A 19,596-nucleotide genomic window follows, 5' to 3' on the forward strand; every position below is an offset into this window, starting at 1 on the left:
AACTTTCAATGAATTGCACTTGGACTTGCAATAAAGTATGTATATATTTATATACATGTATTTTATACATTGCAAAAAATCTAAAATCATAATTTATGGAAGACAGGCATCACTTAACCTGCAAAATGAACAAAATTCTGGTTTAAACATATCGCATCTTCCCATTCTTATGTGCACGTCATGTACGTATAAAGTGCAAGGAAAAATTTCAAGGTTTATGCACCAAGATCATGGGAGGAAGTAAAATGATAAATACAAAGTAACTATTATTTTTTTATACAAAGGGGCAATTATTCTGCTTATGATTTTCTTTTAAGGATTTCTAAATTTCCTTCCACACTCGGGTTTAAAAGAGGTTAACTGACTGTGTACATGATATGGTGAGCAGATTATTTGCTTATATTAATAAACTTAATTGCGTATTCTCTTATTTCAATTTGAATTAAATTGTTGGTTGAAACAACAAATCGTTTTAAAGACTAATATAAGAAGTTACCTTTGGAAATCTTGTATTTCTACAACTATAAAAAGCATGTTTTGTAATTGGTCTACAATGTCTGTCATTTGGTTTAAGAAACGTTTTTCTGTGCAAAATTTATTTTACACTTCAGAAAACAGTTCTAGGATAAGGGATAAAGCGTGTTTTCTAATTGGTCTACGTCTGTTGTTTTATGAAAATGAATTAGCACAGAAATATGTGTACATTAGCAGAATTTACCATACCCTTAAGAGGAAAGTTGTTGTAGAACCAGGCCCGTAGGAAGCAATTTCACTTTGAGGGGGCACAACCATACAAATTCCTTGACAAGCAAAAAAAAAAAAAAAAAAAAAAAAAAAAAGTCATCAGACGTTATTATTGAGGGGGGCACAAGCATGTAGTAGCTATGTTTTCTATAGTATTCTATATATCTGCAAAATTATTGGGGGCACGCCCCCCCCGTGCCCCCCCCCCGGTTCCTACGGCCATGAGAACAGTTACAAGATAGGAAATGTTATTTTACCGTCATAAAGTCTTTTCAAAGGTGTTCCGTTTGCTATTTTTAACAAGATTCTTATGGCTTATTTGCTTTAAATACTAACATCTATACTTTTGATGATTTACTGGAACAAAATTCTTAATCAATGGATAAAGAATTATTAGATTAGATAGATTAAAGAATTATGTCTATTCAAATCATTTATTTATGCTACTTTGAGTACAGGAATTCTTCTTAAAATAAATGAAAGAATAAAAAAGAACATAGGGAAACGAAAAAGATCAATTGAACTGAATTTGTTCTTTTCAACACTTTCATTCTGAATTCTAACTGGGAAATTTGGTATTGGAATATCATAATTCCGGATGTCGATTTTTACTTTAAAAATTAGGACTTTTGTAGCCGTTTGTTTTCTTTAAGCAATGTCATTTCTTTGTAATTTTGATGATTGAAAAATCACACATATAATTACCAATACATCGTTGTAGAAATTTGCACACGAACTTTAAAAGCTAGCAGTTTTATTTTCAAGCGTTTATTTGATGGTTATATTACATAAATGTGGTATTACAGAATTATCATATTATGCAGTAAATGCCAGCATGTTTAATAAAACAAAATGACATTGCAAGGTACCTTCGACTGAAAAACACAGTAGAGATAGTCACTTAGCTGTGAAGATGAAGGATAACAAGTGAGTAAACTATTGACATGGGCTTTAATTTCTATATGAAAAATATATAAAGTGCTGATGATGAAATTTGTGTAGTATGTTAACATTTTCTTCATTCTTTGCTGTATCAGCATGAACAAAACCTGCTGTTTTGGCGACAAAAGACAGTGTACCACATTTGCCGGGGAAATAAGAGCAGGAACTATAACTAAAGAAGGTGTCATCGGTAAAAACAAAATAACTAAAGTAGCATATCATCTACTTATTACGTGACAATCTTTTGCATGTTGGAGGTTGCAAGCAAATGGGAGCATACAGTTAAGTAACATAGTATTTATTTGCTAGGACTTTTAAACATTCTCGAGTCCAATGCTTTCTACGCTTAACTTATATATATATATATATATATATATATATATATATATATATATATATATATATATATATATATATATATATATATATATCGAACTCGATGGGACTTTAGGGAATCTAAAGTCTTTTATATCAGACACCTTTTTAATTTTTTTTTAAATGTATAGGTTAAATATTTAGATATTTTTAAAACTTATTTTACTTTCAGTTTTTGTTCTCCTCATCATTGCCATAGTCCTTCAAGTGTTTCAGTTTTACATGTTCAGAAAGAGATGGAAAATAGGGTAGGTTCCTATTACACATTACCAAGCATCAATCCTCATCTATAGAATCGTACTCACAGTGGTGTTAAAATTGATTCTATGTTTTAGGACAGCCCCCTGGAAAAGAAACCGGATCCAATCTCAGACCTCGGGACGGGATCAGGATGTGGCTGAATGTATCCCAAAAAGTGGTAATTTATTGTGTACATACATACTAGTGATTTTTTTCTTCATTGAAATAATATAAAGCCTGTTGGTCGAGTTCAGCTCAACTGAGTTAAACGCCTTCTCATCATATTTGTCTGTTTGAACAGCCGTTTGTCATATTTTTATAGGTGCCAATTTAAAAGTTTTCAAACAATTACTAGCAGGTCACTGTCCGTCCAAACATTTTTGGATCTTTGTTATTATATCTAGTCTACTGGGTAGGGTGGGGGATTCTGTCGTGTGATACTGTTTTAAATCACCATACACGGTTCATGCATCTTTCTTAGTGGCACTTGCATACTGTTTATATATGACATAAACACAGTTATGATATTCCGACAATTGAAAAGTAAATTAAACCTGTATTGTAGATGGGTTCTTTAACATATGTGTATGTGTGTTCCAATGTAATTGTGTGTTAACTATTTACACCATATTATGTTGCATACATATCTGACTTCAGTCTACCTTTTGAAGTTCAGCAGAGAGTTTTCATTAACGGGACACTAAAATAAAGACTGTGGCCTAATAAACAACTGAATGTAAAATGAAGAAAATCGCAAGCACAAATAAATTTACAACTTGATAAGTTTTCAAAATTCTAAAAGCATCGTCTCCATATTTTTCTGCCTAAATTCTTGTATGAATAAAAAGAAATATCATATAAAGAGAATTGATATACTTCTATTAATTATGTCTACTATCATCATTTTTTTTAATTCTAACCAGAAGACAACAAAGCCCCAAAAGATGACGAAGATTCATCGGGGAAAAAGGTGGTTGAATACGTCACCTCTTACACTGAAGAACAAAACCCTGAGAATCGACCTGGGATTAAAAAACCCCAAAAAGATGTTTGCGTAAATAATGTGAAAGCACTCAGATATAGCAAACAAAGAAGTAATGAAACGGTGTACTCCAATAATTCTTTGATATATCCCTTGGTCCAAAATTCCCAAGAATCATCTCCCTCGACAAAGGAAAAAATTGAAAAGGAGTACGATTATACCAGTTTTGCTATGGTACAAGGTCCTGATAGAGCGTCTGCACCCTTTGTAGAGGACAAAAAAGAATCCCCACTGCTGGACCATAGGGGAAGAACTGTCAGAGAAAAACGCCCAACACCTTGTAGAAATCAAAAAATTAGGAAAGCTCCGAATCCAATGCGATCTAAGATTCCCAGTCCTCCGTCACGAATGTGCTCCAAACGACAAAAGAAAATAAAATCTAGAAAGATGGAAAAAACTGACTACCTAGACTGGGAAACTTGTCACACAAATGTGGTAAAGAGCACGCGCAATCTCAACACCGGGTGTATTGCGCCTAGCACAAGAGACCGTGGCGCTACTAGAAGCATGTCACTAGGTATAACCTCTTCCATGAGTTGGAATATCAACAATGACTTTGACGACGATTCAGATACAGATGACAGCAAAGAAGAATTTACCCCCCAGTTAACTTGGTACATACAAAGGCTTAAGGAAAAACACCCATACATATTACAGAGGTCTAAAACGGGGTGTGTAGGACGAAAAAAATACTCTGATACGCGTGAAACCAAGACATTAGGTTCCAAATCTTCACAAAGTCTTGGTGTCATGTTTATACTGGATAAGAATAAAAGTGTCAGTGTTGAAGATGACCTTGAAAAGAGAAGCTCCGCGGATTACTTAGCCATAATAGACGTACCAAGTCACAATGAGCAAGAGAAGATATTGGAGGAGGGGGTAATACAAACAGAAGCTGCTCTTTCATGTATGTCAGAGGAAAATGTGGATAATGCACAATGTCAAATCACAGTGATGAAGTCTACGTTGAAATCAGACAGGCCTCTTGTTAAAGGACCACAAACAGCGGAAGAGGTGACTTATGTAAATAAGGAAGTTGTTCGTATGGCTGATTGCAATCTTGTTCACGAAAGAACAGGGAGTGCTGTTCTTAACATGCGTAACTCAGAAGAACTACTGAATTACACAGAAGACAAAACCGATCTGTTCACAATGGCGTGTGACAGCTTTGTTTGAAGTGAAATGTAATTTTCCTTATCTTATAAAATCGAATTACACACGTTACAAATAACATAACTTTCTTACCAAGCTTACTCCCTCCTATTCAAGGGTTAATTGCTTGAAGTAAAATCAACATGAACGATTTTTAAATATATTTTGGAGTACACAGAGGAAGAACGTGTGAATACTAAAAACGACACAACTGCACTATCTCCCAACAAAGAAATGGAAACATTGATTGGCATATGGTTTAGAACCTCATTCCAAGAATATAAAACAATACTCGTTCTGACTTTATTTCACTCCCGCTTGAAAAGCGGAGGTATAAAGTGACGGGGGTGTCCGTCCGTACGTGCTTCCGCCTGTACGTCCGAAACACTTGGGGGTACTCTTCTTTTATCCACACATACCACTAAATCAAATTTATTGAAACTTTCACAGAATTTTTTTTACGTACTGCTATTGTGCACCTCTTATTTCTCGTTCCGATGGGACAGATATCTGGGGTTTCTCAAAGAAAAACCTGTACACTGCCATTCTTTCTATAATATTAGGGGCACCCTTCTCATCTACATCTCGTATACAACTAAATAAAATTTAATGAGACTTTACAGAATCTTTATTACACAGTGCCATTGTGCTGCTCCTATCTCTCGTTTCGATGGGCAGATGTTTGGGGTTTCCCATAGCACACCAAGGACGCTGCCAATCTTTCTAAAATATTGGGAGTGGGGATGGGGGTTACCCATCACTTTTCCACAAGTCCTCCTAGACCACTGAATAATTTTAATAAGGCATTTATCGGATCTTTATGCCATTGTGTACTTCCTATTTTTCGTTTCGATGGGACACATATTTCGGGTTTTCCATAGCAAAAAAGGACTTAATTTGCTATTATACTCATATGGGTGCGAAGGGTATCATTTTGTGAGCACAGTGCTCACAGTACCTTTAGTTAATATATACGTTGTATTTCCTCTTATACTTGTAGTAACAAAATATCTTGATCTTTTACTGCAATATGATTAAAATCAGACTTCTTAGATCCGCGCCGTATACATTCTGAGTAAGAAGTTTGATTTTAAACTGCCTTTTACTGCTGTACTTAATAGGTTATTGTAATGTTTTTGAAACGGACCTAGATGTAGAATGTACCTTTATGAAAACAGTAAAGATATTAAAATTTTAATGAGTGCATACATAGTTTTTAGTATGATTGCATTGCCAAATTAATTGCGTTGCATGGGAGAAATACATCGTGTCTACAGTCTTTTCATGTACAAGACTAACTAAATATGAAGAACTATGATTTTTTACACGGAAACCAATGTGGTTTTAGATCGAGTTATATATATTATTATATAAATATATATAGAGAGAGAGAGAGAAAGAGAGAGAGAGATACGAACAGTATTCATGCTCAGTCCATTTAAACAATACAAATCGGGAGCAGTGCAAACACGAACCTTCAAAAACATCAGAGATGGGATCTGCCATGGAGGAGTGAGCATCCCCTGCCGACCGGTCACACCCGCCGTTTGCTCCTTGTCTTGATCGGGTCGATTATTCAATGTGTAAAAATGGTCTAACAATTAGTATGAAAAACGTCAGTCAGCATATGACTTAATGATAGATTGTATTCGCTGACAAGTTCATTGTATCGACCATAGAACTTACGAAATGACGACTTTAAACGAGACAGCTGATATTCTTGTTTCATCAACTTGTTTGTCAATAACTTACCTCATTTTAGAAATTGTTCATTCGTAGAGCATGCTCTTGTGTATCGAATTAACTGAGAGATTTACACCCCAAATGCAGGTGATAAGGGTATATTGCTACATAAGTAAGGGAAGTTGACGATTGAAAAGTTAAAGTCATCACGTTTATCATAAACCTTTGTTGTTAGATCACCATTGACGTCTTTTTCTAGTAAAATATCCAAATATGAAACGGATGTGTCAGACTCTGTGGTATCTTTTATTTCAAGTTCACCGGGATATATCATGTCGACATATGAATAGAAATAACTATTGCTAATTGATAATACGTCGTCGATATATCTAAATGTCGAGTTGAAGGCCACAGCAAGAGATTTCTTTTTCTTATGTCTAAGATTTTGAATAAATTCTGTTTCATGTGAATACAAATACCGGTATAGGTCTGCTAATAACGGGGCGCAATTGGTACCCATGGAAATTCCAACAGATTGTTGGAAGACCTGGTCTCCAAAAACCACATAGATATTGTCAATCAGAAACTCGAGCGTCTTTTTAATATCAACTTCAGAGTATTTGTGTGTACAATCACATTGTTTTTTAACAAATAATTTTGCAAATGACCAATGACAAGGAAAGTAAATTTCTGAGTTCCATTTTTTATTGAAAAAAGCAGCTCTCTATAATGTCAAAAACTCTGGACTTTAATTTATCGTGGTGAATGGTTGTATACAAAGTTGAAAAGTCGTAAGTTTTTATGTTATTGATTTTTGGTAAAGTTTTGTGATTTCATATTTTCGAAAAGTTCCTTGGAATTTTTAAGTATCCACATCTGATTTACACCACTTCTCGAATATATTGTTGCACAGTACTCCTGAAGTTTCTCCTTCACTGCTGTTAATATTTTAGTAAGAGGTAAAGAAAGAGGCTTGGTAGAACATATACAGGAACCCGCTATGTATCTCTGTTTGTAAGGATTTTTATGAAGTTTGGGAATCCATTAAAAATATGGTATTTCAAATTCATTTTGGTTGTTGAAAATATATTAAAAATATTCAAAACTGACATATGATTTTGAAGAATTTCCTCCTTAGAAAGGGAGCTATGGGTATAAGTTGAATTGTCACTTGTAGAATTAAATCCCAGTTCTAAAATACAATTAAAATAATGAGTCTTACAAACAAAGACAATGTTGTTACCTGCTTTGTCAGCAGGGTACCAGTACATACTGATCGTGTAATCTAATATCTAATTCTTTTTTCACTTCTGAATTATTGAACACAGAAGAATAGATGGTTTTCATATTTCTCCTCAATCGCTTAATGCTAGATTTTAACATACATCTGATACATTTAATCTGATACATTTACATATTTACTATGTACACCCTGAGTTAATATTTACAATGATAAAGAAATTGTGCATTCTCTGACATTGATTCAAACTGATCTTGACGAGATTTGGAAAGTGAGACTGAGAGTGGCAAAAACTTGTATAGAATTGTGTTACTATTAAATGACTCTTTCATTGATGTGAACATTTCATTTGGTCTCCCACTTTGCTCGGGACGAAATCTTATGGTGCTTATAAAATGAACATCCTTTGAAGAAAATGGAACATTGTCGATCAGAAACCCATGGTGAATCTTGCATACATGCACTTATTGAAGTGTATGCAAGATTACTGAGTAGACGTGGGAATTTAGCTAGGTAGTGTCCACATCACAAAAATATTAAATTAGCTGGCGTGATCATCTTACAAACAGCGGTAACAAGTGGTTATAGAATACAGTAAATCTTTTCTAATCCGGACACCACTGGTTCCATAGAAATTAGCCAGATAAGACAACATTCTGGAATAGATCACATTTTATACAACTGAATTTTCTGAAGAGGACTTAAAGTTTACATCGTATCAGGCAAGATTTCGAAATACACAACATCCGGATTAGACAAGTTTCACTGTACATATGTCAAAGATACAAAAAGGTATTAATTGTAAGGTAAAACAAACTAAAAAATATGTACATAGGACATGAATGCCTCGTCCAAAGTACATTTGTATTGCAATATGAAAATACTTCTGTCTGAGTAGATGCAGAAGGTAGGCTATTAACAAAGGTTGTGGGAATGTTTTGTTTCTGGAGGTAGTAAATAATATGCAAGGAAAACATGGATAGTATAATTTTGAAATGACAGCTTAAATCGTGCGCAATAAATATATACATATTTTAATGGCGAGCTACAGAGAGTTGCAACGACGGACTGAGCTAACAGTAAAATACGATGAAAGATAGAATCATTTGCATTTTCTTTTCATATACAGAACTTATACCTTTAGTACGGTTGTCTTTTGTAGCTTTAACAGTATGTAGTGATGATTCATTCTTTTTAACAAGCATCTAATGAAGTGTCCCTGTTTTTATATTATATTTTTATGTATATAATCTCTTTAGAAGGTGTGGTTGAAATGCTGCAATACAGATCTGCATGTATATGGAGATGTACGAAGTAATCCTTTATGGGATAAAATAAGATGAAGAGAAAAATGGGGGGGGGGGGGGGTGACTTTCAAGGTCATTGGTAAAGATCTGAATATTATGACACAGTTGAAAACTCTCACCAATTTGTATCAGTATATAAAGTTTGAAGAAAATATCTTTAACATCTTCTTTGAAACTAAGGTAATGAAAAATGATGAATAGTAAGGATGAGCTCATATGTAAGGTGGTGAAAAATTAAAGACATTTGTATAGTTCTCACCAATATGTATCAGTGTATGAGTTTTGATAAAAGTACAACTAATTTTTATGAAACTGCACTGCATACAAATTGAGGAATAGTAATTAAGGTCAGGTCATAGGGAAGGTCAAGGTAAAATATTTATGACAGTTGAAAACCCTCTGTCTCAGTACTTTGAATCAGAGAATGAAGTTTAAACAAAATATCCTGAAAAGCTTCCTTGAAGTAAGTTAAATGCAAAATAAAGAATACTAAGGTCAAGGCCAAAGAGAAGGTCATGAACAAAACAGATTTGCATAGTTCTCACCAATATATGTCAGTGTATGAGTTTTCATGAGTATCATAAATGAGTTCTTTGAGATGAAGCTAAATGCAAATTGGAGAAAAGTGAGGTCAGGGTCATAAGTAAGGTCAAGGTCAACATTTTTGACACAGTTGATTAGCTCACATCAGCATTTATAGTGTATGATCTTTGATGATTATATCTTGAATAGTTTTGTGTAAACAGAGCTTATATAAATGCTAAATGAGATATTGTTAGATCAAAGTCATAGAGAAGGTCAAGGTCAAACATTTTTGCTACAGTTGAATAGCTGTACCAATATGTATGTATTTGATAAACCTTTGAAACTGAGCTCAATGCAAAATGTAATGAACAGACAGATGAAAGGATGGAAGAAGAGACAAACACTCTAATGCCCCTACTATAGATAGTAACACTGTAACATTACACAATGCCCCTACTATAAATAGTAACACTGTAACATTACACATTGCCCCTACTATAGATATTAACACTGTAACATTACACATTGCCCCTACTATAGATAGTAACACTGTAACATTACACATTGCCCCTACTATAGATAGTAACACTGTAACATTACACATTGCCCCTACTATAGATAGTAACACTGTAACATTACACATTGCCCCTACTATAGATAGTAACACTGTAACATTACACATTGCCCCTACTATAGATAGTAACACTGTATCATTACACATTGCCCCTACTATAGATAGTAACACTGTAACATTACACATTGCCCCTACTATAGATAGTAACACTGTAACATTACACATTGCCCCTACTATAGATAGTAACACTGTAACATTACACATTGCCCCTACTATAGATAGTAACACTGTAACATTACACATTGCCCCTACTATAGATAGTAACACTGTAACATTACACAATGCCCCTACTATAGATAGTAACACTGTAACATTACACATTGCCCCTACTATAGATAGTAACACTGTAACATTACACATTTTTGACAGATAAATTCATCTTACTTTCCTTCAAAGAAACAATCTAATACATCACTTTTTATGTACTTTATTAGAGATGTGTCATATGAATCATTCAAACTCTCACACTTATCAAAATTAATATCACATTGTTTTTCTTCAATAAGAAAATAATATGATCTATGTATTATCAATATAAAAAACTACCAATATGTAGACTCTTCATGTGACAAAATTGTAAAAGTATTTTATAAACACAATAACAAAACAATAACAAAACAAATAGGTAAAACAAGGACATCTTCAAAAACAAAAGAATTTTTATCAAATACCAATTTCAACAGACATCATGTTTTTCCTCAAGTCTTAATGTTTTAATTTATACCAGTAATAAAAATTCCAGTCATATCGTGTAACACTTCACAGTTAAATAGTATAAAATTTCAAAAAAGTTCTCTTGAGAAATAAAGTCTTATGTAATCTAAATTTGAAATTTAATTCAATCTAATTTGAAATTGATCATTTGCCCCAAAAATAAAAGAGGATTTCCAACATTCCTTTGTATATATTCTTACATTCATTTAAGCATTGTCATTGCTCAATTAAAAAATGATTTTTTTTTTATGCACATGATTTGAAATATTTTTCAATAAACCTAGACACACTTCTTTGAACCATAAAGATATATAATAACTATACATGATACATGTACCAGGTAGTTATTTTGTATTCCAAAAACACAGCTGTATTTTGCAAGACCATGTCAGGGTCAAAATAAGCACAGATTGAAATTAAAATATAACCAATATAATAAAAAATAGAATGAAAAATAATAGTTTTTCTGGGTTGTTAAGATAAAAAACTTCTTGATTCTATATCTTCTTGTTGTCAAAGTAAGAATGTGGTATTAGAAAATGTACTTAGAGTTTAAAATTCCACAAGGTGTCAGTCATAGTAAAGTTTGAGGTAGGCAAGCTTTCTGTGGTATTTCCTTTCTTCTTTTGTACTGTATAGCTGCACAAAAAATAAGAACATTTAATACTGTGATAATTTAAATATTTAGATGTACGTGTATAATACCATTTCACTGCATAAAGTTAGAGAAAAGGCCATCCAAAATAGTGTGATTTAGATTACATTAATTTTCTGAAATCTTGATCTCCAGATAAGATTAATATTTTTTTTCTCTCAGATCACTGTGGAATTAACTAATGTATTGTTTATGTATTATCTTGAGTTTGAATTCATCCCTATCAAATATGGAACATGAAATTTCATCATAAATTTCTTCTGTCATAATCTGATTCAGCATAATCAAGAGAAATCTAACATAGTTTAATTGATACCTCTTCTGTATTTTGTCCTATTGTACTTTGTACTGATATTTCTGGGAGGTATACAGTAATAACATACCTTTTCTGTATTTTGTCCTATTGTACTTTGTACTGATATTTCTGGGAGGTACACAGGAGAACCACCAAAGGATTGGTGCCACTGAACTTTACGGTTCTTTGGAATTTCATGCTCATATGTTCCAGGACTATAAAAAAGGAATACAAAGTATAATATATCTGAAGATTGCTTTTGAATCACAATATAACCCCCACTCTCATGGATTGAAATTCCCTCACCCTGAAAATGTTGTAATTAACTTCTACAGATATGTCTTTCATCAAATGTTAAATCAAATAAATATAAACTGATTATTTTCCTTAAGTTTTAATGGAAAGTTTGAAATCTATGACTGTAAATATATATAGCAATAATGTTATGAACAGAAAAAAAAAATCAACAATTACATGGTTAGAAGTGTTTCTAACAGGTTGTTTACTAAATTATACCAAATGTTGTTAAATCGTGATTTTATATATATACAGTTTATGGTCCATGCTTTTTTATGATAAAGATGCTCTTTTATCACATTGCATAAATGGTAATCAAAAGTCTAAATTTTGAAACTTATTTGTACCCATTCATTAATTATTTCATATATGTATGAATTCATTCTTATACAATGGAACCATAGACTGACTGTATGGGATTGAAAAAATGCATCAATGTACCCTGGTAAAACATCCACAATGTCTCGTTTATAAATGGGGAATCTGTCGGCACCAACTAGAAATGGTTTCTGATCTGTCTCAAATTCCTTAAGCATAGAATTTTTCTGCTGATATTCTGTAGGACATGGTGTTTCAAACTGAAAAATAAAAATGAAATGCAAGAATTTTATTGCTGAAATATTGTAAACTCGAAAGTACATAGGGTTCTAAATCTCTTATTTGATATTCTTAAACTTTTAAATTTTAGTATTTTCAACAATATGCTTCTGAAAATCGTGACACATTTTCTGCCATGGGAAAAATTTCACATGACCTTTGAAAAATAACAATAACTTTGAATATAAACTCTGTACATCATCTTATAAATTGACAAAGTTAAGCATGACAAATGTAAATTTTCTACCAAAGTTTAGCCTGCTGACAGACAGACAGACTGACAAACAAAAAGGAAGACTGACAGTACACAATGACTCCTGCTTTGATCTTGAGACCTAAAAAAAATTCTAAAAGAGATTGCACATTACACAAGTCATTGAAACCTACCACTACTGTTCTAGGAAATCTCCGAGAAGTTCTTGCTCCTAGTGTATATCCTTTTGTGCTGTTAATGTTGTGTTCAATCTGGTACATGAAGCTGGTTTTCTAATAATAAATCAGAATGATATATGTAATTTACTTGTTGGTTCTAAAGATAATAAGTTTTTCATAAACTTGTCTGAACCTTAAATATTATGCTGATATATTCAGAATATTTACACACTTCTGTGAACTGAACTTTATCTTTTTGGGGGGGAAGGAGAGGAGGTATTTTGTTATCAGATTCAATTCGATCATCACAACTGTTATTAGATATTACAATGTATGTTTAACTGCAGTTTGAAGGTTCATCAAATGATGATGACATGCCTTTTAAAATTAATTAAATAATTGTGAAAGCAACTGAATATTTATGGCATGAATTTATATTTCCAATATTTTCTACACATATATCAAAGATTACTTACATCCTCATTTTCATAACACCCAGGTCCTCTGTGAGGAGCTCCTCTTAATGGAACTATTTCATTCCCAAATCTGTTTGGAGGCATTTTAACAGGGAAAAGCTCCCTGTCCATAGTGGTCATGAAAGAAACCTTTTGTTTCTTTTCCACTGCAAAATGTTTATAAAATATTTTTTTTAAAAGTTATGCACATGTAAACTGTTTAATTCAAATTAACTTTGTTTGGTTTAACTTGAAATTATCAGTTTACTTGCTGTAAATAAAGAAATAGAAAGATGTATGACAAATTGACCATCTCTCTTGTCATTTGTCTCACATTCTGCAATAATATTTTCAAAATTGATGAACAATTTTCCCATATAAAACTTTTAGAAAGAACAAAAATGTTTTTTTTTGTTTGTTTGTTTGTTTTTTAAACCCAAACTTTTAGGTCTTTATATAGTCATGATAGATCTAGTAATATATGTTTATTAATTATACATGTATAGTATCTTTGTTTATAATTTAATTTTGTTTGTATTCTAGCCTCTGATTGGTTAATATCCAAAAAGGAACACAAATTATTTCTGTATAACCTGGTTTGGTATGGGGACACCCCCCCCCCCCCCCCCTGACAACCAGCTGAATCATCTGTATCCATACAATCCTCTCATTTCCAGTCCTCGGGATTCATGGAAAATTTCAGATTTAATGAATGTACGTTTAATTTCAAACAATAATTCGATCTTACCACATGTAAACAACCAACATGGCTGCTAGGCCTATGTATCAGTTTTTACCTCCCCTCGATTCCCATCACTTCCGTTACTTCCGTTACTACGGTTGTATTATTGAGCGGCAAATTTGAACTAATAAAAAGTAACGAAATTTTACACCCATAGTTATTTAATGATTTTAAAATTAAATTATAAGGAATGACTCTAATTCTTGGCCAAATTATTCGCGTATAACCTGGTTTGGGTCAGTTTACGCTGTTTTATAATCCGCTTCGCGGATTATAAAGCGTAAATTGACCCAAACCAGGTTATACGCGAATAATTTGGCCAAGAATTAGAGTCATTCCTAAAATAATGCTGAGTGATACAAATGAGTGTTTTGTTCATCAGTATTCAGATAAATTAAGGAAAAGTGATTAAATAAAAATATACTTAATAATTGCATGACACAGGATTTTTCATTTGAATCAAAGATTTTTTTCATTGTAAGAATTAGACAAAACGGAGAACAATAAGAGAAAAAAAAAAACTTACTTGTGAAAGATGAATGGCTACACTGAGGAAATGCGGACTGATACATTGATCATCAACCTTACACTAACTGTACTATGAAATTATTGTGCTCATATAAAACATATATCAATTTTCAAGAAAATTACTCACCCTCCATCCTGCTTTAATATGCTCACAACAACAGAAATGTATTTAAACTTTTTTTCCAAAAATACTATTTTTTTCACTTGTATGCGTCGATGTTGCTATGATCTATGCGCAAGCGTACTGTAATACTAAACTTCCGGATCCGATATTCCAACCGGTGATGGAAAAATAGAAGCAAACGGCGAACACCTGAAGAAAATAACGGGAAAATGAATTGACTATTATAGAAGCAATGAAATTTTTGCCATGGATGTCTGAAGATTATCTAGAAGATGAACTAACACGAGGAAACAACAATAACAATTTAATCGAGTTGTAAGTTGAGTTATTAAACATCCACAAGGCACAACGCAGAAGTGCCTCGCAGCCTCTGTCGTGCATGAAAGTGTCCCTTGAAATCAATTTAATCGACAAGATAAGATTTTGACATTCTCTGTCTTTTTTTTAATTGTATTGTCTGACAGGGGGAGATTATTTCAGTATTTCATTCAGTGTCTGTCACTACCAGGAGAGAGAGAGAAGGGGGGTTAACATACATTTACTTAATTTTCCTTTGTTTAATAATTTACAAAAGCAGGAATCTCAGTTAAACCAAGATGGCAGCAAGGTCAGAGGAAGTGCTGCTTATTGTGAACAATGTACGGAACAAGAAGACAGATGGGACATTATACATGATGGGGGAGAGAATGGGATGGATGCAGGGCAGCAAAAGCACCTTCTCAATCAGCTATATGTATGCTGATATTAAAGGTCAGTACAGTTTTTGTGTTACCTTTTGGTTGTCTAGTAAATCAATGAAAAGATAAAGAGGTTGCAAAATGTTAAATGCTCACCAAATAACAACAGTAGGTACATGTGATACATATATATCTGCTTTTATTTTGATGAAAATTCACAAGGTATATCAAAAGTAAAATGTTGACATTGTAAAATAAGACTGGGAGAAGGAACTGTTTAAAACTAAAACAAAAAATCTATGGTTTTCAATTATTTTATTGTGAAATTTTCATTTTAGCCCAAAAAATTTCTCCAGACTCTAAAGAGAAGGTACAGTTACAGTTGGTTTTACATGATGGAGGGGCCAACACGTTCCATTTCATCAACCCCAAGGGTCGGCCAGCAGCTATTGCTGATCGGGACAGCGTAAAGGACCTCCTACAACAGCTGATACCAAAATTCAGGCGGAAACTCAGCAGTGAATTGGAGGAGAAAAACAGGCCAGTACAAATACAGTTGTTCTCAAATAAACATTGGACTTCAATAATATTCTTATGTTTATGGAGTCCATACACCCTTTATTTATGGGAAATGAATTAAGGAAACTTCAGAGTATTTTTATTGCTAGCCAGTATTTTTATCACAGTATTAAGAGAGCAGATCGAGATTTAAAAAGTTGAACAGTTTTCAATTTTGCACAAATATCATGAATATAGCTGTTACAAATACAGTGACATCTAGATAATTTCTTTACTTAGATTCTACTGCATGCAGCATCTTATGATACATGCAGACTTTTTTTTATCTATAACAATTGCAAATTGACTGTTAATTCTATCCAGAAAAGATTAGCAAACAAAATGAATGAAATATAAGATCCTATTCAAGAATAAAGTTCTGTTTAAAAGAATTACAGAGAGTAACTCGTCTTGGATCATGTTTACACAGGATGCTGCAGGATAACCCTGAGTTATTCCAGTTGTACAAAGACCTGGTAGTCACTGGAGTCATCACAGCAGATGAATTTTGGGCCTCACGGGTAAATTATAATTTTTTTAAGAAATTGAGACCTTGTGGATTTAGACTCTAGAGTTTAACTCTACTAAATGAGTATTGTTTAAGCCTTGCAAGTTATATGTTTCTTCCATTATTTGTCTTCAGGGGTAATTAATTTAAAACTCTATTTCAAGAATCTTGGTTATCATGACATGATAGTTTAAGAGAAGAATTTTTTAAACATTTTAATCTGCTAGTAACTTACATGTAGGTCACTTGTACTTTTTTTCATGATAAAAATTTGATTTGTAATTGTAACTGACTTGAATGTAAATGATGTTGTCATGGATAGTCTTAATGAGAGAGTCCAAATGAAAGTCACAACATTTGACACAAACTAGAGTTACAGTTGTCAGGGTTTTTTTTTTTTTTTTTTTGACTCACTGCTATTAAATCAAGAAGACCACATTATTTTATTATTAGCCCAAGTTGTAGACTACATGGATGATATATCTAGGGATTCATACTTCCAGTCCTGCTTCTCATACTGCATTTGATTTTTATTTTCAAAATAATTAACTGTGTTTATGTTTTTGGAACATATGCTGCAACTAACCCAATATTTTTTTTTTTAATGAATAGCCATGTTAATTACTTTGGAGTAGATTCATAAGGGGTTACTTTTCTTATATGTTCAAAAATTATGCATCAAGGGGATGCATACTATCATAATTGTAAAACATGCTGCATGAAACATACCCAGTTTTCTCAGTGCATAACCAAGATAAATATTTAAGGGTGTTCTTTAGTGATTATAAGCCCTAATTGTAGATGATGTGTCTTAGGATGCATGGCAATAGGATAAGTCTATCATTATAGTGACCTCTAGATCTGTAGAGGAGTGACAAGGTTAAAATGTTAGGAGCAGGTTCATTCCCTAGTTCTTTGACCTTTCCTGAATTAAACTTATGAAATGAGCCATGCATCTTTTCAGACATTCTGTGGTAGGAAGCTTGCCTCACTTACAGATAACATTTGTCTATGTGACCTTTAAGTTCTTTAATCATGCATACCTCTATATAGTATCCGTACTCAGCTTTGGCATTGATCTAAAATTAATCTAGGTGCCAAAATCAGCATTACATGAATGCAGCTTGAGTAAGAATAGTTCCATTAGACAGTTCTATGCTATCCTGTATTAACTTGTATCAGCATTACATGAATCATTCAAGCTTGAGTAAGAATACTTATATACGGTACACAGTTCTATGTTATCCCGCAATAATTTAATTTTGTTTGTATTCTAGCCTCTGATTGGTTAATATCCAAAAAGGAACACAAATTATTTCTGTATAACCTGGTTTGGTATGGGGACACACCCCCTTGACAACCAGCTGAATCATCTGTATCCATACAATCCTCTCATTTCCAGTCCTCGGGATTCATGGAAAATTCCAGATTTAATAAATATACCTTTAATTTCAAACAATAGTTCGATCTTACCACATGTAACCAAACAACATGGCTGCTAGGCCTATGTATCAGTTTTTACCTCCCCTCGATTCCCATCACTTCTGTTACTTCCGTTACTATGGTTGTATTATTGAGCGGCAAATTTGAACTAATAAAAATTAACGAAATTTTACACCCATAGTTATTTATTGATTTTAAAATTAAATTATAAGAAATGACTCTAATTCTTGACCAAATTATTTGAGTATAACCTGGTTTGGGTCAGTTTACACTTTATAATCCGCGAAGCGGATTATAAAGCGTACACTGACCTAAACCAGGTTATACTCGAATAATTTGGCCAAGAATTAGAGTCATTCCTAAATTATTTTTGTTTCTTTGTAGAAGAATCAGAGCAGCACAAAGCCAGACAAGTCACAGAGTGTTGGAGTATCAGCTGCTTTCTTGGTATAAATTTACATCTAAGTCTCTGAAATATGCACATTGCCCTTGTTCTAAATTTTTTTAATGCATCCAAGAATGTAATAGAAACAACCATAAATAAACTTACATTTCTCACTTACACAGGACTTTTCATAATAGTGAGGTCATCCCACAAATAAAAATTCTTTGTTTTTATTAAGGTATAGTGAAACAATCTTATAACAAAGTACCAGGGATGGAAGATTTTGCTTCATTATAAATGTAATTCGTTATAATTGTTAAGTTCACAATTACATGTAAGATATTTTAAAGCCAGAGGAATGAAAATCACTTCACTGTAAGAGTCAATTCATTATAAGTGTGTTCACTATACATGTTTTTACTGTAGTAAGTAAATTGTACAGAATTAGATCATAAGAGTGAGAGAAAATGTTGTAAACACAAGTCTCAAAGATAGAAAAGATAACACTGATTTGTTCTTGGAACAACATCTTGGACACTTTGATTTAGGTCTAGGATGGGTGATTTATCTGGAACAAGCATCATTCTTATCTGATATGTTCACTGTATATTGCAAGTATTAGATGAATAGTTTAAATGTTAGCAAGATAATTTGAACTATTCATTTATATGTATAGGCTGACATTAAACCTCAGACAGATGGTTGCAATGGATTAAAATACAACCTCACTGCAGACATCATTGAGTCTATTTTCCGAACATATCCCATGGGTAAGATGCTCAGTAAACAAAGAAAAGTACCTTTGAGCTGAGAAAATCAGAATTTATATATTCTTTATGAATAAGTTAAAGGAAAGTGTGTTTATTTTGAAGATTAATTTGTGTTGACAGTGAAGAAGAAGCATGCGGAGCATGTTCCACATGACATGACAGAGAGTGAGTTCTGGACGAGATTTTTCCAGTCCCATTACTTCCACAGAGATCGGACTGTGATGGGAACAAAAGATGTATTCTCAGATTGTGCCAAAAGTGATGAAAAAGGTTGATTATAAACTTACTAAAAATGTACCAATTTTGGTGAGAGGAAGTCTTTTATATCAAAATACATGTAAAACCTCAATCCACTCTATTTATTAGATTTCTTAACTTTCTTTATATGCTACACAATTAAATAAGAATTTTTTTTTATATTTTTGGATGAATTGGAAAGCAAAATCAATTATTGATGGATGAATTCCATGTGTTAGTCAATAATTTTGTGTAGCTGTTGCATGTTGTTTGGTTGTAATCATAGCAAATGAAATAGAATTGGGTGTGGAATTTTTTGTTGTTGTAAATAATGAGCCAGTATAATTATCTCATC

The 19,596-nt window shown here is 32.8% G+C and overlaps 3 protein-coding genes across 4 annotated transcripts in view; 2 read left to right on the forward strand and 1 right to left on the reverse strand.

Annotated features, from left to right (window-relative positions):
* The first annotated feature begins 1,605 nt into the window (after nucleotides 1-1,605).
* LOC133187242 (uncharacterized) lies at nucleotides 1,606-5,693 on the forward strand. The gene is made up of 5 exons (XM_061322598.1): nucleotides 1,606-1,671; nucleotides 1,782-1,876; nucleotides 2,234-2,309; nucleotides 2,397-2,479; nucleotides 3,225-5,693. The coding sequence occupies exons 1-5, from the start codon at nucleotides 1,658-1,660 to the stop codon at nucleotides 4,517-4,519; spliced, it is 1,563 nt and encodes a 520-aa protein (XP_061178582.1). The 5' UTR covers nucleotides 1,606-1,657; the 3' UTR covers nucleotides 4,520-5,693.
* A 4,755-nt stretch (nucleotides 5,694-10,448) lies between these two features.
* On the reverse strand, nucleotides 10,449-14,736 carry LOC133186768 (ciliary microtubule-associated protein 3-like). The gene is made up of 6 exons (XM_061322070.1): nucleotides 14,667-14,736; nucleotides 13,291-13,436; nucleotides 12,830-12,928; nucleotides 12,287-12,423; nucleotides 11,637-11,763; nucleotides 10,449-11,237 (listed from the first exon to the last, which is right to left on the reverse strand). Exons 1-6 carry the CDS (start codon nucleotides 14,671-14,673, stop codon nucleotides 11,169-11,171), a joined length of 585 nt encoding a protein of 194 aa, XP_061178054.1. The 5' UTR covers nucleotides 14,674-14,736; the 3' UTR covers nucleotides 10,449-11,168.
* Nucleotides 14,737-14,845: 109 nt separating this feature from the next.
* LOC133186769 (general transcription factor IIH subunit 1-like) overlaps nucleotides 14,846-19,596 on the forward strand; it is a 16,271-nt gene continuing 11,520 nt past the window's right edge. Inside the window, exons 1-7 of one of the 2 annotated variants that reach the window (XM_061322072.1) lie at nucleotides 14,846-14,978; nucleotides 15,238-15,413; nucleotides 15,679-15,880; nucleotides 16,329-16,419; nucleotides 18,234-18,296; nucleotides 18,911-19,004; nucleotides 19,125-19,274. In XM_061322072.1, the coding sequence (XP_061178056.1) occupies nucleotides 15,260-15,413; nucleotides 15,679-15,880; nucleotides 16,329-16,419; nucleotides 18,234-18,296; nucleotides 18,911-19,004; nucleotides 19,125-19,274 (754 nt within the window). In that variant the 5' untranslated portion in view covers nucleotides 14,846-14,978; nucleotides 15,238-15,259. The remainder of the gene's footprint in view (nucleotides 14,979-15,237; nucleotides 15,414-15,678; nucleotides 15,881-16,328; nucleotides 16,420-18,233; nucleotides 18,297-18,910; nucleotides 19,005-19,124; nucleotides 19,275-19,596) is intronic. The other variant, XM_061322071.1, reaches the window with a different exon arrangement.

This window comes from Saccostrea echinata, unplaced genomic scaffold, assembly GCF_033153115.1.
Source record: "Saccostrea echinata isolate AGI-Se365-2 ecotype Australia unplaced genomic scaffold, CSIRO_AGI_Sech_v1 ptg000014l, whole genome shotgun sequence".
NCBI classification, from domain to species: domain Eukaryota; kingdom Metazoa; phylum Mollusca; class Bivalvia; order Ostreida; family Ostreidae; genus Saccostrea; species Saccostrea echinata.

Coding starts and splice junctions, on each gene's coding strand:
- LOC133187242 (XM_061322598.1), top strand. Junction 1,877..2,233: donor AACTAAAGAAGGTGTCATCG/GTAAAAACAAAA, acceptor TTTTACTTTCAG/TTTTTGTTCTCCTCATCATT. Junction 2,310..2,396: donor AGAAAGAGATGGAAAATAGG/GTAGGTTCCTAT, acceptor TCTATGTTTTAG/GACAGCCCCCTGGAAAAGAA.
- LOC133186768 (XM_061322070.1), bottom strand. Junction 12,424..12,829: donor GATTTCCTAGAACAGTAGTG/GTAGGTTTCAAT, acceptor TTTATTTTTCAG/TTTGAAACACCATGTCCTAC. Junction 11,238..11,636: donor TAGGACAAAATACAGAAAAG/GTATGTTATTAC, acceptor TTTTTTGTGCAG/CTATACAGTACAAAAGAAGA.